At 39.4% G+C, this 24,600-nt stretch overlaps 1 protein-coding gene across 3 annotated transcripts in view; it reads left to right on the forward strand.

Annotated features, from left to right (window-relative positions):
* Positions 1 to 24,600, forward strand: part of lama2 (laminin, alpha 2) — a 398,231-nt gene that overhangs the window by 335,680 nt on the left and 37,951 nt on the right. For all 3 annotated transcript variants that reach the window (XM_063034544.1, XM_063034525.1, XM_063034534.1), the window contains exons 44-51: positions 3,870 to 4,024; positions 4,109 to 4,252; positions 8,746 to 8,879; positions 12,025 to 12,184; positions 15,396 to 15,520; positions 22,632 to 22,794; positions 22,895 to 23,039; positions 23,124 to 23,262. In XM_063034544.1, coding sequence (XP_062890614.1) covers positions 3,870 to 4,024; positions 4,109 to 4,252; positions 8,746 to 8,879; positions 12,025 to 12,184; positions 15,396 to 15,520; positions 22,632 to 22,794; positions 22,895 to 23,039; positions 23,124 to 23,262 — 1,165 coding nt within the window. The remainder of the gene's footprint in view (positions 1 to 3,869; positions 4,025 to 4,108; positions 4,253 to 8,745; positions 8,880 to 12,024; positions 12,185 to 15,395; positions 15,521 to 22,631; positions 22,795 to 22,894; positions 23,040 to 23,123; positions 23,263 to 24,600) is intronic.

A 24,600-nucleotide genomic window follows, 5' to 3' on the forward strand; every position in this document is an offset into this window, starting at 1 on the left:
CTCCAGCAGTGAACTGATTCCACAGCCTGTGGACTCACTCTCAATGATTCTACAACTTGTGTTCTTGATATTTACTGTTTATTTATGTATTTTTTTTCTTTCTCTTTTGTATTTGCACACTGGTTGTAATTTCTATCTCTATCGTGTGAGGTTTTTTTCATTGATTTTATTGTGTTTCCTTCTATTACTGTGAATGCCAGCAAGGAAATGAATCTCAGAGTTGTATACAGTGATATCCACAGTATGTACTTTAATAAGATAACTTTGGACTTTGAACTTTTTACTCCTCTGGTGAGGTCTAGTGAGGTCTATAAAACTACAAGGGACCTAACTAGAGAAAATAGGAAGGGCTATTTCTGAATAGCTTTCCTATATATATTTTAGACGGTTCATCACAATTTTATCACAATGAAATTTAAGAGACTACTAGACAGGTATATGGAGGAATTTAAGGTGGGGGGTTATATGGGAGGCAGGGTTTGAGGGTCGGCACAACATTGTGGGCCGAAGGGCCTGTACTGTGCTTTACTATTCTATGTTCTATGTTATTCACCTCAGTCAATCATCTCTTTAGCCCTCTCTACTCCTACACCTTCCACCCCTCTAACTAATCCAGTTTATCCATATTTCAGGGAATCTTCAAATTAAGTCTCTTTTTCTGAATTTGTTCTTTCTAAAAGTAGGACTTTGAAATATCAACATTGAAGAAAGCCTCAGCACTTTTTTCACGTGTTCACTAAATAGCAATCCTTTTGTCCCACATGGATATGATCAGCTTCATCTTCCACATTCCAAGTTTTTTTTAAAGTTTGTAACATTTTAACTGTCTTTCTCACTTGCTATTCTGAACCACTTTATTTTTCTCATATTGCCTACTGTCAGTCTAGCCTGAGCCTCCATCTTATTTCTAGAACCCCTGGTGGATACGCAGATATCTCAAAGGTAGATTTACAAATCCTCGCTGCCAACACAGCTTAACTCACCTGCCAGCAGTACAAATCAAACATGTGACTTTCGGTGCCTTAAATTCTGTGACTAGCAAAATCTAAGCATACATCTTAAACATGAGAAAGTCTGCAGATGGTGGAAATCCAAAGCAACACACGCAAAATGCTGGAGGAACTCAGCAGGTCAGGCAGCGTCGATGGAAGAGAATAAACGGTCGATGTTTTGGGCCCTACCCAGCCGGCTTCACCTGTCACCTTCCAACTAGCCGACAGTTTATATTCATTACCATTGATGCTGCCTGACCTGCTGAGTTCCTCCGACATTTTGTGTGTGTTGCTTTTAACAGTGTATCTACCTGGAAACCTCAATGAATTCACAAAATTATACTTCAGTGTCAGTATTTAATATTATTCTAAAATCATGATGATGATGACGATGTCGACTCAGACCTAAGAGGCCAGCGTCGGGCATTTTCATGCCTTACAAGGTGCAGTTTGAAAGGCTGTGTGGGGCGCCACTCCTCACACAAATCATATTATTTTATGAGGCCGAGTTGCGAGCTCGACATCAACCCGGCACAGATGGAGAGCGCGCACGGGGGCGGTCTGTCACTGGATCAAACTCGGGAACCTCCGTTCTCGAGCTCGGCCCTGATCTCACTGCGCCACCAGCCGACCCAGTTATCGTCGTCGTCATCATCATTAAAATCAGTGATGGATTCTACAACAGTTAATGATTTGTTTTTAGTTTTGGAATGGTTTAGAAATTTATGAACAAGCACGTCAAAGTAACCAAATACACGTGACAAAACATTGCCCCATGCATTAAAAAGTACAATCGTTTGCAATGTTTCCCGTGAAAATTTGCTGGACACTTGTTTTCAGATGTAATTTTCAATCCAGTTTGGAACAAAATTATCATTTGGCTTCAAATGAGATGAGTACACCTTGTGTACACAAATTGCTGTCGTCACAAAGATCAGGTGGCACAGTGGTGTCATAGTTGCACAAAGCTTTACGGTACAGGTGACTGGGTTCAATTCCCACCGCTGCCTGTAAGGAGCTTGTTTGTTCTCCCCTTGACCACGTGGAGTTCCTCCAGATGCTCCAGTTTCCTCCCACAGCCCAAAGACATACTGGTTGGTAGGTTAGTTGGTCATTGTAAATTGTCCCATGATTAGGCTAGGGTTAAATTGGAGGGTTGCTGGGCGGTATCGCTCGAAGGGCCTACTCCGTACTGTACCTCAACAAAAAAAATTGTTCATTGTTCAAATGGAATTTCCAGAACTGGGTAAGATGCATGTTTGGAGGAGATATGCATGTGACCAAGAAAATTCAGCTGTTGATCATTCACAGCTCTTTTAGGTGGGCCTTTATGAGGTTTCAAGATTACACTTTCTGAGAGGTTAGTGAATTTTTATTGCGGTAAAATGGCAGTGTCCTTGGGCACTTCTGATAGAATTAATCTTCAATTTTCTGCAGATACCTCTTTAGATTAGGTATAAAAGAAGGGCTTAGATTCCAAACTGCTTACTGATGGCTGATAAGATCGGTAAGTGTGTGGTGAAAAGACTGATTTGAAGGACAAAGCACATTTTGCTGATTAAGCATGTGTATACTGTATATTTATATAGGCTGAGAAACGTGAATGATATTTTAGGCCCTGGATTGGTTGGCATGATGGTGCAGCAGTCAGAATTATTGCCTCTTCACACCAGAGACATAGGTTCAATCCTGACTTTGGGTACTGCCTACTGTGGTGTTTGAACATTCTTTTTGAGATTATGTGAGTTTTCTCCGATTGCTCCAATTTCACCCCCCTCCCCAAGTATCAAAGACATGCTGGCAGATACCCCTTAGTATAGGTAAACTGGCACATGTGAGAGATGTCACAGAGGTATGGGGAAATAAGGAAAGGAGAAATAGAATGAATATGATTGGTCCCCTGGAGCCAGCATGGATGGTGGGACAAATGATCTGCTTCTTTGACTTGAGAAATAAGAGATAAGATCATTCTGGCGAGATAGTACTGTTGCAATGGAATGAGGTGAACCCAAATGCAGGACACAGACACGGAGGTAGAGTAATCTGAAGTGTTTATTAACGGTTACAGGGAAGGCTGGGGAGTGAGGACTAGGCAGAGGAAAGCCGAGGAGCGAGGAAGGCTTGACCGGGGATCGAACTTGGGTTGCTACGGTGGAAACGCGGCGTTTAACCACTGAGCCGACGGAGAGTGTAGGCAGGCGGCGGAATGAGCCAGAGCAGGGATGCAGACCAGGGAGCGAGCGTGGCTTGAGGAGAACAGCAGGCGGAGGGACAAATGGGAAGATGGGTGGCATGCAGTGCTCCTAGTAACATGGAGAGACAGAGTTAACACAGGCAAACAGCGCTGGAAACAGAACTTAGAATACACAATTCTAAACTGCCAAGAGACAGGGTTAACACAGGCAAACAGCGCAGGTGAACGGAGGAGCAGGAGGCAGGCAAAGCTTTTCTTGCACAGGGCGTTGCTGGAGCTGAACGGCAAACAGGAGACAGGCGGCAGGCAAAACCTATCTTGACACGGAGAGACAGAGTTACACAGGTAAACCTTGGTACTGAAGTAAAACTTAGAATACTTATATTGACATGGAGAGACAGAGTTACACAGGTAAACCTCGGAACTGAAGTACAACTTAGAATACACCATTCTAAGCGGCCGGGAACATGAATTGCCACACTGGCTGAAGCAATGGTCTGACAATGAGTGGATGCAAAGCTGGGGTTTTTATGCTGCAGGCTTAGAAGAGAATCAGTTGTCGCAATCAAGGAGCCCAGGAGAACATGGGGAAAAGGGAATTAGGATAATAAGAGGAATTAACTGTCGGGACTGTGACAAGTACAACCGATCAATTTATGCATTTTTTTCCTTATTGTATGCAGTTGCTGATGCTGATATGAAAGTTAAAGAGTTAGAAGAAAAAGCAGATAGTTTGCTGGATAAACTGAAGCCTATCAAAAATCTACAGGACACAATTGGAAAAAATATTTCTCACATCAAAGAGCTAATAAATCAAGCTCGAAAACATGCCAACTCTGTGAGTAGCTGGACAAATATAAATTCAATCTTTCTTTATCTTTCGTGCACAGTTTCACTAGCTAATTGTTCTCTCTTGTTTTAGATCAAAGTTTCTGTCTCATCTGGTGGAGACTGTATCCGCACATATCGACCAGACATTAAAAAAGGGACTTACAATTCTATTGTTCTGAATGTAAAGACATCAGAGCTTGAGAATCTATTATTTTACCTTGGAAGTGCCAAATATGTGAGTGCAATTCTCCAGAAATTATAAGTCATCTAACGCATTGTCTTGGAAGTAATTGTTAGTGCCGAACAACGTTTTAGATGATCCTGTGCAGCATTTCCAGTGTTGGCACAGTTCGTGATAACTGCATTTGTGCAGAATAAGCTGATGTGTCTGATAATGGAAGATTAGCTTATATGGATTTTTTATCTGGTGTTTTAGCTGTATCAAAAATAGGGAGCCACAATTTTATATGGTGCCGATCAGATGGGTGTTTCTGACTGCACATTGACAACATCTTGGATTTGCCAGACCAATAGAGTGTCAGCTCTCAATGGTACTTGAGTGGGAAAATACTCTACAGCAATGGGAAGAAGTGTAAATAGAAGCATCATCCTCAGCACTAATTCCAGAATGGGACATTGTTGTCAGAGTGTTCTGTGTGTGTGCAAGGTGCACACACCACTACATCTCATTTTAGAATACATCATAGAGGGTGAGTTGTTATTCCAACTGACCTTACACTGAAAGAGAGGGTGCTAGAACTGAGCCAAGGCTAGCATTTGAATTAATAGAAAAATGTGTAAATAAATAAAGCAATAAACTGAAAATTAAAAAGGAGGTATACGATAAAGTTTCGCCAACAATTGTATATCACTTAGGTTAGTAGAATGGTAGATAATAGTATGTGTAACTAAATGTAGAGAATTGCAAAGTAGTCCATTTTGTGAATAACACAAAGGAGAGTGCACACAATGGAAAGATTATGGAAATTGTCAGTGGAAAGATTTCCAGAGAGTCAAATGCAGAATTTCCTAAAGCTCTGAGTGCAAGTTAGAGGGTGTAATTGGAGAGTAGGTTTTCTAAATGGTGAGGTTAGATTTCAAAAACAAATAATTTTTGGATAAGGCATTTTTGTATAAATTGGGTATCAAATTTATAGAGGACTTTTGGTTGGTTGAAATTGTGCTGAATATATTTACCAAGATGGCATCAGAGCTGAATACTACACCTATGTGATATGGTCAGCTTTTATATTAACACAGGATGAGATTTAACCAGTTTGCTTCTTAAATCATAAATGTTATTACAAGCTGAATAAGGAAGAATTGTGTTTTTCAGTTATAAAGTCGGCTAGATTAGATTAGAAAGGAGCTGAAAGGAGCCATCAATTAGAAACTTTTATTTTGAGTAGAGTGCTGAAAAGGGACAGTTGTGGGGAAAAGAATATACAAATTTTATCACTTTAGAAATGAATTTGTCTCCCTCTCTTGACTGAACATTTGAATTGCAATGTCCTTTTGTTGACATCTGTAATGAATGAAGGGGAGGAACATACTGTTTCAAAGCCTCATTACGATGGCTTCAGCAACTTTTATTTCATTGTGCTTAATATCACTGAGGAAATTGAGACCAATAGTATGCAAATATTTATCATACCAAATAAGCAACACAGAGACTATCAATAATTCTAACCAATTCTTACTTTATCAACTATAACTTGTCATAAGATTCAAGATTATTTATTGACATTTCCATGACACAAGTATAAAGGAGAATGAAATAATTGTTACTCCGGATCTGATGCAGCACAAAAAAAAACAGAATAAAATAAAGAACACAATAAAAAACAGAATAGAAAAAAACACACAAAATGCTTGTATGCATGGATTGATTGTATGTCCAAAGAGTGACGCAAGGCACATAAGATGACTCTGACAGGAAATGATAAAGAGGTGGTGGGGTGGGTTAGTGGGTTGATCAGCCTTACAGCTTGGGGAAAGTAACTGTTTTTGAGTCTGGCAGTCTGGGTGTGGATTTTACATCGCTTCTTCCCTGATGGGTGTGGGAAGAACTGTCCACGAACAGAACATATTGTTATTACATATATTTTGATATAATGTATAAAATGGCACACCTCAATCCAACTGGAAAACATTTGAACCCTTTGAATTCTCTGGTCAATCTATGAATATTATCTTTTATCTTTTAAATCTAATTGACAGAAAATAATGAAAAATACTAAGACCTGCGGAAATACACACAGCTTTCAAATTTTACTTTTATTTTTTTTAATATATTTTTTTATTTGGGAAAGGTATTCACAAGTATTACACAAACTTTTTTACATATAAAAACCTTTTCCATTTTTTATATATGTATAGATCTGTATATATTTTTACATTCACAAGTACATGTTCATATTGGTTCATACCCACAGATATACTGATCCAATCCCTGGGTACTTATTTACTTCATTTTATAATTTTTTCCCAAATCTTTTCCTTTACTTGTATTAATTCCATGTTTTCCATAAATAAAACAGTGAACATTCGAACCAAGGGAGCTTACGTTAACAATATAACTACATTGATGAGGAAATCAGTAGGAACCTTAAGGAGAGTCATCTAAAGTCTGCTCGCATTGGGGTTATAAATTCAATCCATTTATTCCAAATTTGATAAAATTTTTCTTTTTGAATTCTCAGTAAGTCATCTTTTCCTTTTTAAATATTTCCAAAATAATTTCATGCCAATCTTCTAATGTAGGTGATGTTGGATTTAGCCACTTTTTGGTGATTGATTTCTTACTTGCCGCTAAAAGGGCCTGCAGCAGCTTTATATCTTTCTTCTGTTCAAGAAACAATACATGCCCCAAATAGAGAGTCTCCAAGTTCAGAGGTATTTGAGTCTTAAATACCTTAACTAATGTTCTGTATATATCTTTCCAATATAAATGTATTCAAATTTTACTTTTAAAGCACAAATGAGGCACAATAGCATAGCTGATAGAGCTCCCGAGACCCGGATTCAATCCCAACCTCTGGAGCTATCTGCGTAGAATTTGTATGTTTCCATGTGACAATGAGGTTTTCCACTGGCTGTTCCAGGTTCCAGCACATTCCAAAGATGAGTAGTTTGGTTGGTAAATTGACCATCGTCCAATGACCCAAGATGGTTCGTAAAATCTGGGAGGGATTGAGGGAATGTGAGGAGAATGAAATGAGATTCATGTAGGCTTGATGTAAGTAGGTGCTTGATGGTCAGCACAGACTGGGTGGGCCAAAAAATCTTTCTCTGCCCCTTGACTTTCTGTCTCACAGAAGGTGCCACTGCTACATGGTATAAGCAACTTTAATGATTCTGTACTCCCAGCAGAGTTCAAGTTAGCAGCAAAGCCACAGCATTTTACCACTAGTTCTCAGACTACCTTCTGTTCGATTACAGTTTGCATTTTTGCTGTCTTTTTCACATCATCAAGGTATTCAAAGTGTTTCTTTGTCAAGAAAATACATTTAAAGTGTGGTTGTGTTAATTTAATAGTGACACACAGATTACACAAAACAAGGAACCATTGACAGCAGTGATTCATAAGAACATAAGAAATAGGAGCAAGAGTAGGCCATTCTGCTCCATCTACCTGCCTTTTCCACATAACCCTTAATTCCCCTACTATGTAAAAATCTATCTAAAAGCATCTTAAATATAATTCATGAAGAAGCCTCAGCTGCTTCCCTGGGCAGAGAATTCCACAGATTCACCACTCTCTGGGAAAAACAGTTTCTCCTCATCTCCGTCCTAAATCTTCACCCCTGAATCTTGAGGCAATGTTCCCTAGTTCTAGTCTCACCTACCAATGGAAACAACTTTCCCTCTTCTACCTTATCTATCCCTTTCACTTAAATCAGAAATGTTAATTGGTTAATTTAAAATCTTCCCTCTTCTTAATTGGTTAGAGCCACGAAAGGGTGGACAGGTTCTTGAAATATGGAACCTTCGACAGTGATACACTTATCATTTATACAGTTATTTAATGTTTCATTCTAAAAATATGCATATTCACAAATTTTGTGGAGCTTCAATCCTCAATTTTCTGACTGCATGAATATATCGTTGAATAATTAAACATTTTAAAGCCAAGATGAGAAAGTTCCAATCGCACCAAAAAGAAAGATATTATTTTTTCCATACATTCTGTTCAATGGTTAGTGTTAGTATTTATACTGAGCTGTCTTATTTATGCATAAGAAAATATCTGAATGGCTTTGTTCTAGCTGTGCTGCATATTGGAGATGAGTGAAAGCACATTTTAAGAAATGTTTTACACCTCTTTTTCACATTTAAAAATTGTTTATAAATTTACACCTACTGCCTCTTGGAAGGTCAATTAATTAAAGTTTTAATATGGTTTCTAAATTATTGGAGCGATACGGCAGTGTAACGCCCAGCACAACACTTAACAGCTCCAGCTTTAAATCCCTCCGTGTGGTTTTCCTCCGGGTGCTCCCGTTTCCTCCCACAGTCCAAAGGTACTGGTTAGGCTTAGTAAGTTGTGGGCATGCTCTGTTGGTATCAGAAGCAAGGCAACACTTATGAGCTTCCCCAAGAACACCCTTGGATGTGTTGGTCATCGATGCAAACGGTGTATTTCACTGTATGATTTGATGTACATGTGACATATAAAACTGATTTTAATCTTTATCCCTCAACTTTGATTTTATTGTTATTTAACAGACTGATTTCTTAGCAATTGAGATGCGTAAAGGCAAAGTCAACTTCCTGTGGGACGTGGGATCTGGTGTCGGGCGTGTTGAATATCCAGATTTGATCATTAATGACCAGTATTGGTACAGAATCGAAGCCTCAAGGTAAGTTTCATGCTTCTGACTTGATTGCTATTAACTAAATATCAGTAGCTCAAAGTATTAAAAGAATTTAAAGAAAAATATGTTTTAGAAATTCCATCCCAAACAAGCATGGCCTCCCATTTTCAGACAAAATACATTAATACGTTCTGTCTATTAATTGTGGTGAGGTTTTCTTATCTTTCATTGAGGCTTAAATATTTGAGTACTTGGTGTGGTTATATGATTTATGGGGACTTCTGGACAGGTCAATTCTATAGTTCCTCAATGTTAAATTTCCACTCAAATTAAATAACTTGGATAGAACACACACATATGTAGATTAATGAGCTTGTTAAGAATCAGCGGAATTTCACTTGGCTGGAAAGTGATAGCACCAATGTCCATGCCTATTCCTGGGTGGAAACGGGATACTAATGGAATCAAAGTCACAGTGATAAACAGATTGTTCTTTTGTTCCTGACACCTTTCCATCCACCATCATTTTTACTGGACCTGTAAGTAGACAGCCAAATTTTCAAATGCTGATAATGTTGGGTGTTCAACAGTCTAACGGCATTTCATAATGTCTGCTGGAAATTACCTTATACCAATTTCTGATTTGACATTGAACCCATGAACACTACCTCACTACTTTTTTACATCTGTTTTTGCACTACTTATTTAATTTAACTATTTAATATATATACTTACTGTAATGCGCAGTTTCTTTTTCTATTATGTATCACATTATACTGCTGCCACAAAGATAACAAATTTCACAACATACTCTAGTGATATTAAATCTGATTCTGATTCCAAACGGAACGAGTTCATTCTTTTGCTCCGTGGGACAAAAAGAAGCATCACTACTTACGTTTTTTAGCTCACATGATAACTCAATATTTCTGCAAGTTATCTCTCCCAAAAAATATCAGTTTAAATTCATCTCGGAGCTGCTGGATTTCTTGCTCTGTTCCCAGCCTGTCTCCATTGATAGTAATTGTTAAGCTTCCCAAATGTGCCTCAGTCGGCCCACCCAGTGAGCATTGCACATGAAGAGAATGTTCCAATAGCAACTATGAGTTACACACACAAAATACTGGAGGAACTCAGCAGGTCAGATGGTATCTATGGAGAGGAGTAAACAGCTGATGCTTTGGGCTGAGACCCTTCATAAGGACTTTGTATTACCTAGATATGCTTTCTAAAGATGTACTGAATGTTACAAATTACCAACAGTCAATGTGCTTCCATATAAGGTCACCAAGCACCAAAAAAAGATAAATAAAGAACCCAATAGTCATATCACATAAATATTATGGCTACAAGAGCAGGTCAGAGTCTGGATCTCCTCTGGAGCGTTGCACATTTTTCGATACGACAAAGCCTTTCCAGAATCAGTCAAACATGATGAATTTGATGCACTATTCTCCCCTTGGCTGGAGGAGTGCAGTTACAACGGGACCCTGGAAGCTCATCACCATCTCGGACAAAGCTGCCCTTCCACTGTCCATCCCATTCACTCACTCCACCATTGATACCAATGCACAATTCACCAAAATCAGGCCAGGGCTTCTCCAAGCTCATAGTTCCTGCCATCTGGGAGGACAAGAACAGCAACAACATAGGAACACTGCCTCCTGCCTGCATACTTCCTTAACTTAGCTTCATTGTCTCAGGGTCTGAATCCTGGGGGTTTTACCAAACGATCCCTTGAATGTAATTGTACCACAAGTACTGCAGCATTTCAAGTAAGTATAAAAACCAAAGATGATTCAAGGATCAACTTTATTTGCCATATTCCGTACATTTGTATGTATTAGGAATTTGCTGTGCTGTGTTGGCATGACATGTAACAAAAGTGCAATAATTGTGAAGAATAAAGGATTGTATAAAAATGAAGTTAGAGGTTAAAGTACGGATATGGAATAAAATGTACGTGTGAATACAAGTACTTTGGATAGGTTGGGGCGGGGAATAATTGGATCCTTAAATACTACCATTTATTAACAATGTTATCAGTATTATAAAAGGTGATTTAAAGTGTTTACAGTGCTGTGCAGTGACTGAGGTAATAGATAGAGGGGGTGAGAGAGCTAACAGGAATGCTTGATCATGTTAACTGCCTGGGGTAAGAAGCTTTTACGATGCCATGATGTGTTTGTTTTAATAGCTCTATCGCACTTTGCAGAAGGGAGCTTTTGGAAAAGGCAGTTGACTGGGTGGGTAGTGTTTGCAAACATTTTGTTTCCTGCCCACTTCTTTGTCCTGGACACATGCAAGTCCTGCAGTGATGGTAGACTGAAGCCAATGATCTTTTCTACTAACCTGACAATAACCTAAACAATGGACAATGTAAAAGATATCAGATTCTTACCAGAACTGAGATGTTACACCTGTCATGAAAAATTGAGCAAACTAGAATTCTTTTCTCGCGGGAAAAAAAGGGAAAATGAAATCATTAAGATTTCATCAGACTTGTATAAGCATGAGAATACATTTTCACTTGCATCGGAGACCACAATGGCAACAAATATATGAGTATCACGAATGAATCCAATAATGATTTCAGGAGAATTATTTTTACTCAGAAGACACTTTAAATGAGTTACTCAGAACCCCACATTAGTATTTTTAGCTTATTAGCATAGATAGATTTAAGAGGAGTTAAGTATTGTAAAGGAGAAATGTAGAGTGTTTCAAGGATGTTCAGTAGAAAGTTAGGGATACTTATGAAATATTGAACTAGATGTCTGTTTCTGTTTTCAGTATTATGTGACAATATAGTTGAATATCATACTATTGTACAGTTAAATTAATTAGTTCATAGTTAAATTAAGGGCTAAAAATGGGCCTGTTGGACTCTTATTTGGGAACAGTGTATTTGAGGAACTAAAAGAAGAGGAATAAAATGGAGTAAGAATAATTTTAAAATATTTTTCTCACAGTGATTCCTGATTCCAGAATCATTAACTTTCCATTCTTCTTGTCACCATCTTCATTTTCTCACATCCATCTTCATAAGACAGAGGTAGTATTGAGCAGTCTCCTTTGAACTTCCCTCACAGTAATGAATTACATTCAAACAATATTTAATGTCATTGCATAATATTTGATCTTCAGCTCCTTAATGTTTAAACAATGACCAATCTCTTTTGTGCAAAAGGTTTAGAAGAAATGGTACAATTTCTGTACGTGCATTGGATGGTCCAAGAGCAAGCATCCTGCCAACAGTTTACAGCGGAGTCTCACCTGAAGGCTACACAATACTTGATGTGGATGCAAATGCTTATTTGTTTGTCGGTGGTTTAACAGGCGAAGTAAAGGTATGGCATAGCATTTCTCATGATGTGGTTATTTGATTTACAATGTTAATTTGCCAATGATTAATTTGCTGAAATCATCTATTCGATATGGAGGATACAGTATTTATTTGCAAAATTAGCATATTAAATGCTACATTAATTTAATCACTACTTGAGCATTTCTGTGCACAGTGAGACAACTTTATAGAGCACTTTTCATTATACTAAGACATCTCAAAGTACTTTGGTGTTGGTGCAGTACGTTTTGAAATGTAATCACTGTTGTACAAGAAGTAATACTCCAACTGTGTTCTACCACTTTTACGTGACGAGGTCTCACTATGCCTCTGTTTGCAGGAATAAATACTAAACAGAAAGCAGCGACAGCTGATTTACTAGTAAGTTCTTATAGAGCAGGGAGGGTAGACAGGTCTTCTGTTTAATGACATTTCCAACCCCCTTCATCTCTGCATATGCATTGGTGTGTTAGCTTGGATAATGGGCTGAAGTCCCTGGAGCAGGCTTAAGTACAGCATCTCTGATCCAGAGGCGAGAGAGTTCCTCAGTGAGCTACAACTGATGCATGATATTTCTAAGAATTACTTTTCTTATGGGCCCTTTTATAGCATTGCTTGTTGGGGAACTGGTTTATAACATGGATTCATTGCATTGTAGCTTTATATTCATTATTCATGAATGTGATAAAATGCTGATTGAAAGTAGTTTCCCATTGAAAGGGAAAACTGATTGGAAAACACTGGGATACTGAAAGACAACACTGAAGACCACTTGTCACCTCCTTCTATGCGAGCTCTTGACAGAGCAATCTCATCAATCTCATTTGCCCTTCCTTATTTTCTTGTCGTGTTAACTTATGAACTACTTTGCAAAGAAGTTTGATGAATTCATGGCTGCAGGTTTGCACCACCATCAATTACATAGCATAGGAAATAAGGGAGCAGGAAAAAATACCCACTAAAAATTGTGGAGAATCTTTGTTACAGTTCAATCTATTTTAAATTGCTCTCAAATTCGCAGATATGAAGTCAAGAAATAAAATGTGCATTGTGGTGCCCAGGTTTTAAAGCCTGACTATTTTAAATTACTTATTGGAAAAGAAAAGTCTATGAAGACCACCAAATTCTTTAGTCTTCTTCACAGAGGAAAAGTGAAAACAAATTGCTGGTGCAGTGAAGCTATCTGTTCAAGTTTTATCTTGGAGGTGCGAGAGATTCTGCAGATGCTGGAAACCCAGGGCAAAACACACAAAATGCCGGAGGAACTCAGTAGGTCAGGCAACATCCATGGACAGAAATGAATAGTTGACATTTTAGGTCAAGACCCTTAATCAGGTAACACACATCAAAGTTGCTGGTGAACGCAGCAGGCCAGGCAGCATCTCTAGGAAGAGGTACAGTCGACGTTTCAGGCCGAGACCCTTCGTCAGGACTAACCTGTCAACCTTTCAGGCCTGAAACGTCGACTGTACCTCTTCCTAGAGATGCTGCCTGGCCTGCTGCGTTCACCAGCAACTTTGATGTGTGTTGCTTGAATTTCCAGCATCTGCAGAGTTCCTGTTGTTTACGCCCTTAATCAGGTGAAGGGTTCAGCCTGAAACATCGACTGTTTATTTCCCTTCATAGATGCTGCCTGACCTGCTGAGTTTTTCCTTCATTTTTTTTTTGGGTGTTGCTTACTTACTGTTTTGGTCTTTTTTTTGCATTTCTACTTTCATTTGGTCTTTCATGTCTTATGGTTCTCCAGAACGCAGATTTCAAATCAGTTAAAACAATAAAAAATCTGCAGGAAGCTAATTTATGATTTTTAGTGAATAATTTTCTGATCAGGCATTATCTAATGAAATGGTTAAATGGACCACTCATTTCTTACAGTCATAAGTAAATTCAGAAGTGAAACAGCACGTAAATGAAACCTGTTTATGTTAGATTCTGTTAAAGTTCTGGGATATTAATTGAAAGAGTATGGTGCTCTTAAGTACATTGTGAGGGAGGGAATTCATCTTTGGAGATATAGTTTGCTCATCTAATTTTGGATGGGTTGATATCATATTGGTTTTGTAGCCTGAGAAAAATACACACTCAGGACAACAAATACTTTTTCTGGTCTTTAATTCTTTTATCTGTTTTAGATGTTTTAATGCAGGAAGAGGGTATCAAAATTTTAAAAAAGCAAAATGAATTTTAAAAAAACACAGTTCCGCTGATACAATCAGCTTAATTTTGGTCCACAACCTTGTCTAGCAATTGGTCACATATGCAGTATGAAAATAAGTAAAACAAGATATACAAAACCAATATGGTAGTGGCAATTCTAAAAAAAACTATACAAACAACATTAGAATCCCACCAACCCTGCACCTTATACACAACATCAAAAATATGAGTAAATACATCTCATCTTAACTAAGAGATATACCCACTTTGGCGCACATGTGCTTAACTCCCAAACACATATAGGTTAAACTCTGAAACAAGTTCTCCTCGCTCATGCTACATGAACAGAGATTAACACATTCACATTACTCTGTTACATCCACATTTGTTCATGAAACAATAAAGTCGGACAAAAATAAACTTTTACAAAAACTTTTACAGTATATCGCCTTACAGTTAAATTACTAGAAAGACTAACCTACGAGGCCGATAAGGAACTTTGCACAACCACGCTATCCAGCGCCGATACCTTACTCGTGAAAATCTTTCCTCACCATGTGACTAGCACTCGACAGTCTTTCTAGAACATGGTAAATCTTCTTTCTACTCCACATGTGCATAATGACATCACCATTTTCTCTTAAAGGCACAGGTGGCTATTTTAGCATTACCAGGTTGAGTAAGTGCACTTCAACAATAAAAAATGATTTTCATTGGTGACCTGGTTACATTGGAATATCATTAATTGTCTTGGAGCCTCATGGCATTAGTGGAGCTGCTGTTAGCACTTCATATTCTTCAAATTCATACAGCCTCCTTCCTCTAACTGATTTAGGCATGCTCCACATTAGTAATACCTTAAGAAATTTAGGACTTTGCAGACATTCTGTATCCTGCTCAGAATAAAAATAAAATAATGATTTTTTTTAAACTTCAAGCTGCTTAGGTGTTCTGCATGTAGAGAACAGATCAGAATTTCACATCGATGTGTTTCTATTTATGATTAGCTGTTGTAATTAAGTACTGTGATTTTAATTGCTCTCTTTAAATCATTCAAGAAATCAGATGTAGTCAAAACAACTACATTCTCTGGATGTATGGGTGAAACTTCATTGGATCGTAAGCCAATTGGATTGTGGAATTACAGAGAGAGACAGGGAGAGTGCAAAGGCTGTGTCGTAAGGTATGTATGTTTTCCCAAGTATAGATTGCAGCTGTCACTCCATTTTATTCTTCATTTTGAAAACAGGAGGATGAAAATGGGGTATTCTCTGGCCTGGTAAGAAAAGTTACCCACAAAAAGAAAACATAAGGTCGAATCATATTTTTTCAACAACTAGTTTGTTTCTGATGCCAAAACTCTTTAAAGAGTGCAGTTTTTACAAAATTGAATTTCTACTCCAAAGAAGTGATTCCACTCTTCCTATTTCCCGCCACTGTGGTTTGATTCCCATTGCTGTCTGTATGGAGTTTGTGTGTTCTCCCAGTGACTGCTTGGGTTTTCTCTGGGTGCTCCAGTTTCCTCCCACAGTCCAAGGATGGGGTTAGTGAGTTGTGGGCATGCCATGTTGGTGCCAGAAGCGAGGCAGCACTTGTGGGCTTCCCAGCACAATCAACGCTGATTTGATTTGATTTGATGCAAACAACACATTTCACTGTATGTTTCGATGTACATGTGACAAACAAAGCTAATCTTTAATCAACAGAGGAGCAGGATCGGTTTTGAACAGAACCATATTATACTGAGTCTTCTAACTCTGCAACAAAGACGCTATTTACCCGTCCTTTATGCTGTTGTTGTTCGTCCATCGTCAACGTCGATGAGGACCTCAACACCAGATGGTGTTGAGACTAGCGCGTGATTTGGATTTAAGTGAGGGAGAGTTACGCAGCGTCAGCCTCACTTTCTCTTCCCAATTCCCATCTGGATCCAGTGGCAAGACAGAGTCGAGACGGCTGGGGATGGAACTAGACGCAGTGGATGACCAGGACGTCTTCTGAGTCTTGTCCTGCTCTACACATTCCACGACGCTTGCAGAGACTGCCTTCTTGACCGTTGGACCTTCCATTGGTGTCGTCCGCTCAATCTGCCAGACTCTGTCTTCACGTGCTGGGATAGGCAACTCCCTATCTCACCGAGGGTTTGAGACCTGTCAGCTGCCCTCACCTGGTTTAGCCGGCCTGTTGAAGCCGTTGCCCAGGGTGTGGCTGCTGTCGCATGCAAACAGCTAAGGGGAGCCACAGGTGAGAGCTGATTGCCAGGTGGGGACCAAAGGTGGACTAACCATCTTGAAAAGGATGTGACATGCTCCCCCATCAGAGGTGCTACCCCTCCCTGACACCCCATATACCCCAAACACCTCATCCTTTATGTACCAGTTCTGTGCAACCGCTTCACAATTAATACCACTCCCCTGCTCTTTCAGTTGCTTTTTGCCCCATTTCTTTTTAATAAGTTATTATTTATTTGAAGAACACCTCTCACAATACTCTGGCCACATCAACAGTGATGTAACCTGGGGTCATCAGGTGTTTCAGGTCTTTCAACATGAGACTCCCTCTCCCAGGTGACCCAGCCGTGGCTGATCAGGTTATGGCTTGTGTTCAGGTAGAATGTGCTGCAGATTCCCCCTGGACTTGCTCTCTTCATCCAGAGCCATCTTCAGACTACTTCTGACACTTTTTTAAGCAATTCCCAAAAGCTCGTAGCCCAGTGTGAGTAAACGTTTGTACTCATCAGCCTTCTGTTTTTCCCAATTGTTTTAAATTTGTGATTAGCTAAATTATGGAAAAATGACTGAGGCAGAATTGGATTAAAAGTTCTTAATTGGGCGGGCATTTCCGTGTGTGGGGGGAGGGGATCGTTAAGTTCAATTTTACTAAGTGACAATATGATTTAGCAAAAGTGGATGCTAAATGGAATGGGAGCTATTCAAACTAAAGAATTAGAGAAATATATATCCACTAAACAGAAGGGTAGCTGTCAAAAATCCAGCATCCTGTGGATATTCTCAGGAACAAATATGAGGATTATGTTAATTGAGAAGGTTTATGTTGAGAGGGATTTAGTAGGGGCAGGGGTGAAATCAAAAAGAAAGTTGAAGCATGTTGTCAAATCAAGAAAAATACAAGATGTTGTGAGTACGTAACTGGCATACAGGCAGTACCCAGGTTACAACGGCGTTTCATTCCTGGGAACTGTTTGTAACCTGAGCTGTTCGTGAGTCAGAACTTAACAAAGCACTGTGTTGCTGAGATGGAAGAGCAGGCACCATCTGTCCTCATTGAGTCAGTGAGTGAGTGATTCTGCCCGACATTCTCCGTTCTGTTCAGTTTGACCCAGCCCTTGATTGTCGCAGCTGGGGGTGTGGCCGTCAGGGAATGAAGGCACATGGAATTAAATATGAATCAGACTCAGTTGTTGTTTTGTGGCAGCTGTAGAGTGCAAGCATAAAATTTACTATAATTTGCAAGAAGAAATAAAGTAGACAGTGCAAAAGAGGAATAAGGAGGCAGTGTTCATGGGTTGGTGGACTGTTCAGAAATCTGCTGGATGAATGGGAGAAGCTGTTCCTCAAATGTTGGGTGTGGATCTTCAGTCTCCTGTACCTCCTCCCTGGTGGAATAGAATCATAGAAAAGTACAGTGCAGAAAACAGGCCCTTTGGCCCATCTAGTCCATGCCGAACCCATTTAAACTGCCTACTCCCATCACCCCGCACCAGGACCATAGCCCTCCATACCCCTATTATCCATGTACTTCACCTAAATGTTCAAACTGAGCTCGCATCCACTACTCACGCTGACAGCTCATTCCACATGACCCTCTTAATGAAGAAGCTTCCCCTCATGTTCCCCTTAAACTTTTCCACCTTTCATTCTTAGCCCATGACCTTTGGTTGTAGTCCCACCCAACCTCAGTGGAAAAAGCCTGCTTGCATTTACTGTACCTATACCCCTCATAATTCTGTATCCCTCTATCAAATCTCCCCTCAATCTTCTATGTTCTGTCACGTGATCGGCAACAATGAATTATCAATTGAGACAGGTTTTATAAAAACAAACAAACATTTATTAAACTCTGCTCAACAATAGTGAAAAATATTCAAAGGACTAACTTAACTGGAAGTTAACTAGTATACAGAAACTCTGGAACAGTTCTTAAAAGGGTAAATGCAAAAACAGTTCTTAAAGTGGTAAATTCGAAGCCAGTCTGAAAAATGGTAAATTCGAAAGTCTAATTGATTTACACAGTCGATACGGAGCGATTTCTCTAGAAACTCATTTCTTCAAAGACGTAACGTTACTGCTGATTCTCCAAAGGATTCACGATGAAGGAAATAATATGGCTTAAAGGAACTGACCTTTTCCTGGCGAGGGGACACTGCACAACTTCCCTGCTCTTGCAGGATTTATCTCAGATACAGGTCACCACTTCTGAATGAATGCTCAATAAGATCGATCCTCTATAAAACCGCCAAGCAACTCCAACTTTATTCAATCCTTCAGGTTCTCGTCCTTTAGTAAGGTCTTCACTCCCCAGTACTACTGTAAAGGACACCAACAAAGCTGGCAGCGATTGGTGAAACTGCCGGCACAATGATTTTACCTTACAATAGAAAGTAGAACTCCTCTTTAAAACGAAACTGCATCATGAGACAAATACGCAGCATAACGGAATAACTAACGAAGCAAATAACAACTCAACTGAAACTAACTGCGTCACACCAGGGGTCTCCTTTATACCTGTTGAGAACAGGTCATCATGTGACCTCACACTGGTAGGAAAATTACATCATGTGACCTCCACAAGACCATTACATCATGCTCATAAGACAGTCACAAGATACCCACGGGGTATGTAACAGTTCCAAGGAATGAAGTCCTAACTTATTCAATCTTTCCTTCTAATTCAGATCGTCCAGACCTGGCAACATCCTTGTAAGTTTTTTTTCAACCTTATTCACATCTTTCCTGTGACCAAAACTGCACACAGTACAGTACTCCAAATTAGGCCTCTTATACAACTTCAACACAACATCCCATCTCCTATGCTCAGTACTTTGATTTATGAAAGCCAACTTGCCAAAGGCTTTCTTTATGACACTATCTACCTGTGACACCACTTTCAAAGAATTACGAACCTGAATTCCCAGATCTCGTTGTTCTACCACAAAATGCAACATTTTGCACTTGTCTGCATTGAATTCCACCTGTCACTCTTCAGCCCATCTCCTGACCCAGATCTGGGCCGTACCCTCCAAATATCGTTTTTTTTGCACTACCTTACTTTCCATTTTTCTATTTTCTATTTATGATTTATAATTTAAATTTTTAATATTTACTAATTTTTACTACTTTTAATATTTTTAATGTTTGTAATCCAGGGAGCTGAAAGCGCAGAATCAATTTTCGCTGTGATGATTGTATGTTCTAGTATCACTTGTTTGGCGACAATAAAGTATAAAGTAAAGTATAAAGTGTTTTTCCTGCTGACCCAGATCCCTTTGCATGCCTTGATAGCCTTCACTGTCCTCTACATGATTAAAAAAAGGGCATGTCTTAGGCACTGCTGTTTAAAGATATCTTCAACGGCAGGAAGTGTTGTGCCTATAATGGAGCTGGCTGAGTTTACAACCATCTGCAGCCGTTTTTGATCCAGCCCATTGGAGCCTCCATGCCAAGCAGTGATGTAACCAGTCAGAATGCTCTCCACAGTACATCTGTAAGGAGCCTGTATGTCCTTCCTGTGGTTTTCTCCAGATGCTCCAGTTTCCTCCTGCAGTCCAAAGACATACCAGTTAGTAGGTTAATTGGTCATTGCAAATTGTCCTGTGATTAGGCTAGGGTTAAATTGGGGGGGGGGGTTCTTGGGTGGTTCGACTCTAAGGGCTGGACGGGCCTATTCTGCGCTGTATCTCAATAAATAAATAAATCTTCAAAATTTTCTAAACTTTTGTTGACATACCAAACTGCCTCAAACTTCTAATGAAGGTTAACGGCTGTCACACCTTTGTCATGATTGCATCAGTATGTTGGGCCCTGATCTTCAGAGACATTGATGCCCAGGAACTTGAATCCGCTCACCCTTTCCACTGTTAATCCACCAATAAGGACTGGTGTGTGTGATCCCCTGACTTTCCCTTCCTAAACTCCACAGTCAGTTGCTTATTGTTGTGACACCACTTAACCAGCTGACCTATTTCCCTGCTGTATGCCTCCACTTCATCTGAAATTCTGCCAACAAGAGTGGTGTCATTGGCAAAACTATAGAGGCGTTTGACCTGTGCCTAGCCACACAGCCATGAGTGTAGAGAGAGTAGAGCAGTGGGCTAAGCACAGATCTTGGAAGTGTGCCTGTGTTGATTGCCAGCAAGGAGGTTGATGGAATCTGGATCGAGTTGCAGGAGGAAGTACAGAGGCCCATTTTCAACTGGATGAAAATGTCTGTACCCTTACAAAAGCCAGTAAATCACACTCATCCATCATGATGGTCTCCTAAGTGCACCAATGTGTGTATGGGGTGCCCATAAGACAGGCATTTTAACCTGGGGTGGACTTGTAACAAAGCAATAGCAGCAACTATTATCTAGCAAAATAATCACTGCTCTGTGTAGGAAGAAAATATGAAGTCAGTTCTAAATGATTATTTCACACCTGTCATCATAAAATTGGAGTAAGTAATGATACTTATCTAGAAATGTATTGAAGAAAGATGTGGAAGATTCACTTGTTTGAAAACAACAGAAGTGTAAATGATATTATATTAAACTAGATAAATGGAAAGACTTGAGAGGTTGTTTCAGTCAATATAGTATGTCTAACTAATAATTGAATCTTTTGGAGAGATATCTAGGAAGGCTGATAAAAGTAGCTTGTTCAGTGACTCTTTTGGTAAGATGCTTGTCATGATCCCATTAATGAGTGTAAGACAAAGAGTGGTGGGGTGGGGGGATGTGGCATGACTCAAATGTTTCTGAGAAAGCCAAAAAAGTGATTAAGAACAAACACTGGGATTTTGAAATTGAATTTTTGGGGACTGGATGCAATATAATTTAGTGAGAAGTAGAAGCAAGAGATTCAGCAGCTGCTGGAAATCTTGAGCAACACATACAAAATTGTAGTTCAACTTTAGCAAGTCAAGAGGCGTCTATCGAGGGGAATAACCCACTGAGGCATTTTGCTCTGAGACCCGTCATCAGGACCAAAAAAAGTAGTAAAAAGTAGAACGTGCTGTGGAATTTGTTAAATTCTGGATGAGCTCAATCTTATGGTTGGCGCAGAACGAGCTGCTGTGTCCAGAAGTTTATCTGAAGATTCAAGTCAGGAAGTGGCATGTGCACGACTGAGAAGGGCCAGTGTGTGTGTGTGAGACAAGGGTAGAGACGTGATTACATTACAAAACTGGAAATAAGCATTTATTGTGATGTGGAGACCAAAATGGTTGGAAATGTAATTTGGAGTCTGATATTTAAAATCCCCAACATTCTGATTAAGTAACAAATGAACAAATAGTAATGGGAAAAAAAATGTTGGGAATCTATCCCATAATGTAATGGAAATACCTGTTGCATCAGTCAAAAATGATATCACAGGTTCTCCTCTCCCTTCCTTTTCTTCCATGGTCTTCTATCTTCTCCTATCAGATTCCCCCTTCTCCAGCCCTTTATCTCTTTCACCAGTCAACTTTCCAGCTCTTTATGTCACCCCTCCCTCCTCCCAGTTTCACCTATCACCTGCCACCTTGTACTTCTTCCTCCCCTCCCACCACCTTCTCACTCTGACTTCTCCCCTTTCTTGCCGGTCCTGAAGAAGGGTCTCAGCCCGAAATGTTGACTGTTTACCGTTTTCCATGTCTCCAGCCTGACCTGCTGAGTTCCTCCCGCATTTGGTGTATGTTGCGATGAGAATGGTGGTGCGGAGAGACACCGGGCTGTAATATTTTCAAAAGGACTTTTATCATTGTTGAAGAGCAGGAAGCCAGAAAAAGATCTTGGTGGATTCAGGTGAAAAGAGAAATGTTCCTGGAAATGCAATGGCAATAATTCAGTTGTTAAAAGGTGAGGACAATCTTCCTGAATTGGACAACAGAGAACAGACACTAGAAAAGGAACAAGAGGATTTGGCCTTGTATAGAGGACTTAAAAATTTCTGTGCGAAGTTCACCAGCAATAACTTTAAGCTATTTTAAGTCTTTTGTTAACTCCTAGGGGCAATCTATTCTGGTTTAATGAAGCGTTGTTAACAGTTCCAAGTGTTATTAATATCATTTCTAATGTCTTCCTCTTCTTTTAGCCCACAACCCACTGAAACTGAAGGGACAGTGCAGTTTGATGGAGAAGGTTATGCAGGTGTTAGTCGACCAACTCGATGGAACCCAAATGTGTCAGCGATTGCTTTCAAATTTAAAACGTTTTCTTCAGATGCACTTCTCATGTATCTTGCCACAAAAGACCTGGTAAATGTCATGTTGAATCCATTCAAAACAAATCATCCTCACTTCACATGACTGAGTAGAGTTCTATTAATTATTTTTAAATGTTTCTTCACTTTAATAGCGAGATTTCATGAGTGTTGAACTGACTAATGGGCGAATAAAGGTCAGCTATGACCTAGGCTCAGGTACAGCTAATGTCACCAGTACAGAACGTCACAATGATGGAAAGTGGAAATCCTTCACATTATCAAGAATTCTGAAACAAGGTATTTTTTTACAGTAATATTATTAATTTAAGAATGAACATTGAGTGAATTGTATTATTAATCAAATATTTCCCATTTTGGCAGCAAATATTTCCATACATGATGTAATAACAAATAAAGAAGAACGCCTACACATGAACTCTCCTGGAACCAACTTTGGTCTCAATCTGAAAAATAATGACAAGATATATTTTGGTGGCCTGCCTATAATACAAAATTTAAGGTATAAGTTTCTGAAGTAATGCAGTTTTAATAAATTAGTTTGCAGCTCCTTGTGAATTATAGTTTAAAAGTATTTTAATTTGTACCTTCTTAGATCTGTTTCCAGCACACATCACAATATACCTATAACTAAAACAGAATAAAAGTCAATAAGGCGATAACAAAAACAAATCAACAATAAGGTTTCATTTCAGGATGTCTAGAGTTAGAAGGCAGATAAATGTTCCAAAGTCTATATAGAATTTTGGTATGTGTTACAATGGAGTAGTGGGCACAGTTTATGATATTAAAAGGCAGATAAATGTTCCAAAGTCTATGTAGAATTTTGGTATGTGTTACAATGGAGTAGTGGGCACAGTTTATGATACTAAAAGGATATTGAGGCACCATAAAAGGAAAATGAATTGATAAGGATGAAATTAGAACTGTGAAGTGAGGAAAATCATAAGAATGCGCTATCTACTACTACAGTGATCAGTTTATTTAAATATTGTTTTTGCACATACGGAAGCTAGAAATGCGTAGAAAGAAAAGAGAACTAGAGGGATATGTTGTTATTGGTGGAAGAAAGGAGGGAGGTCAAGTGACTATTAAAAGTAAGCATAGACTGGGCAAACTGGTCGGCTACTTTAGTGCAAACACGAGGAATTCTGCAGATGCTGGAAATTCAAGCAACACACATCAAGGTTGCTGGTGAACGCAGCAGGCCAGGCAGCATCTCTAGGAAGAGGTACAGTCGACGTTTCGGGCCGAGACCCTTCGTCAGGACTAGTCAGGCCCGAAACGTCGACTGTACCTCTTCCTAGAGATGCTGCCTGGCCTGTTGCGTTCACCAACAACTTTGATGTGTGTTGCTACTTCAGTGTGTGTCTGCGTAATTCTATTTGTAAGTATATGTATTTGCTCTATGGTTTTGTGATGAAGTTGGTAATCTAAAGATTACCTTGCAAAATCTGCCGGTGTTCTGGTTGTGGGAGAGCATCAGGAGGATAACAATGTAAAGGATATACATAACAATAAGGTACAGAGAAAGGGTTAAATAGGCTCTCCCTTTCCATTCTCACACTTGGAATTTGTTTGCCAGAACCTCAAGGGCAAGCCGGCTGGATTCTGAGGTGGGCGTAGGGAATGCCAATAACAGAGATGAACAGGAAGAAAATTTTCCAGGCTCTCTCTATCCATTCACCTCTGAACCTTTACTCAATGAAGATGGGGAATGGGCAGATAGAGAGAAATCAAGCTAGGTGTCTGAAGGTAATCCAGGTAGATGTATTGTGTAGGTGTGCAGATGCATTGTTGTGAATATGGACACCTGATAGGGACCCTCATTCATCAGTAG

The sequence above is a fragment of the Mobula hypostoma genome, chromosome 2 (genome assembly GCF_963921235.1).
Source record: "Mobula hypostoma chromosome 2, sMobHyp1.1, whole genome shotgun sequence".
Taxonomy (NCBI): domain Eukaryota; kingdom Metazoa; phylum Chordata; class Chondrichthyes; order Myliobatiformes; family Myliobatidae; genus Mobula; species Mobula hypostoma.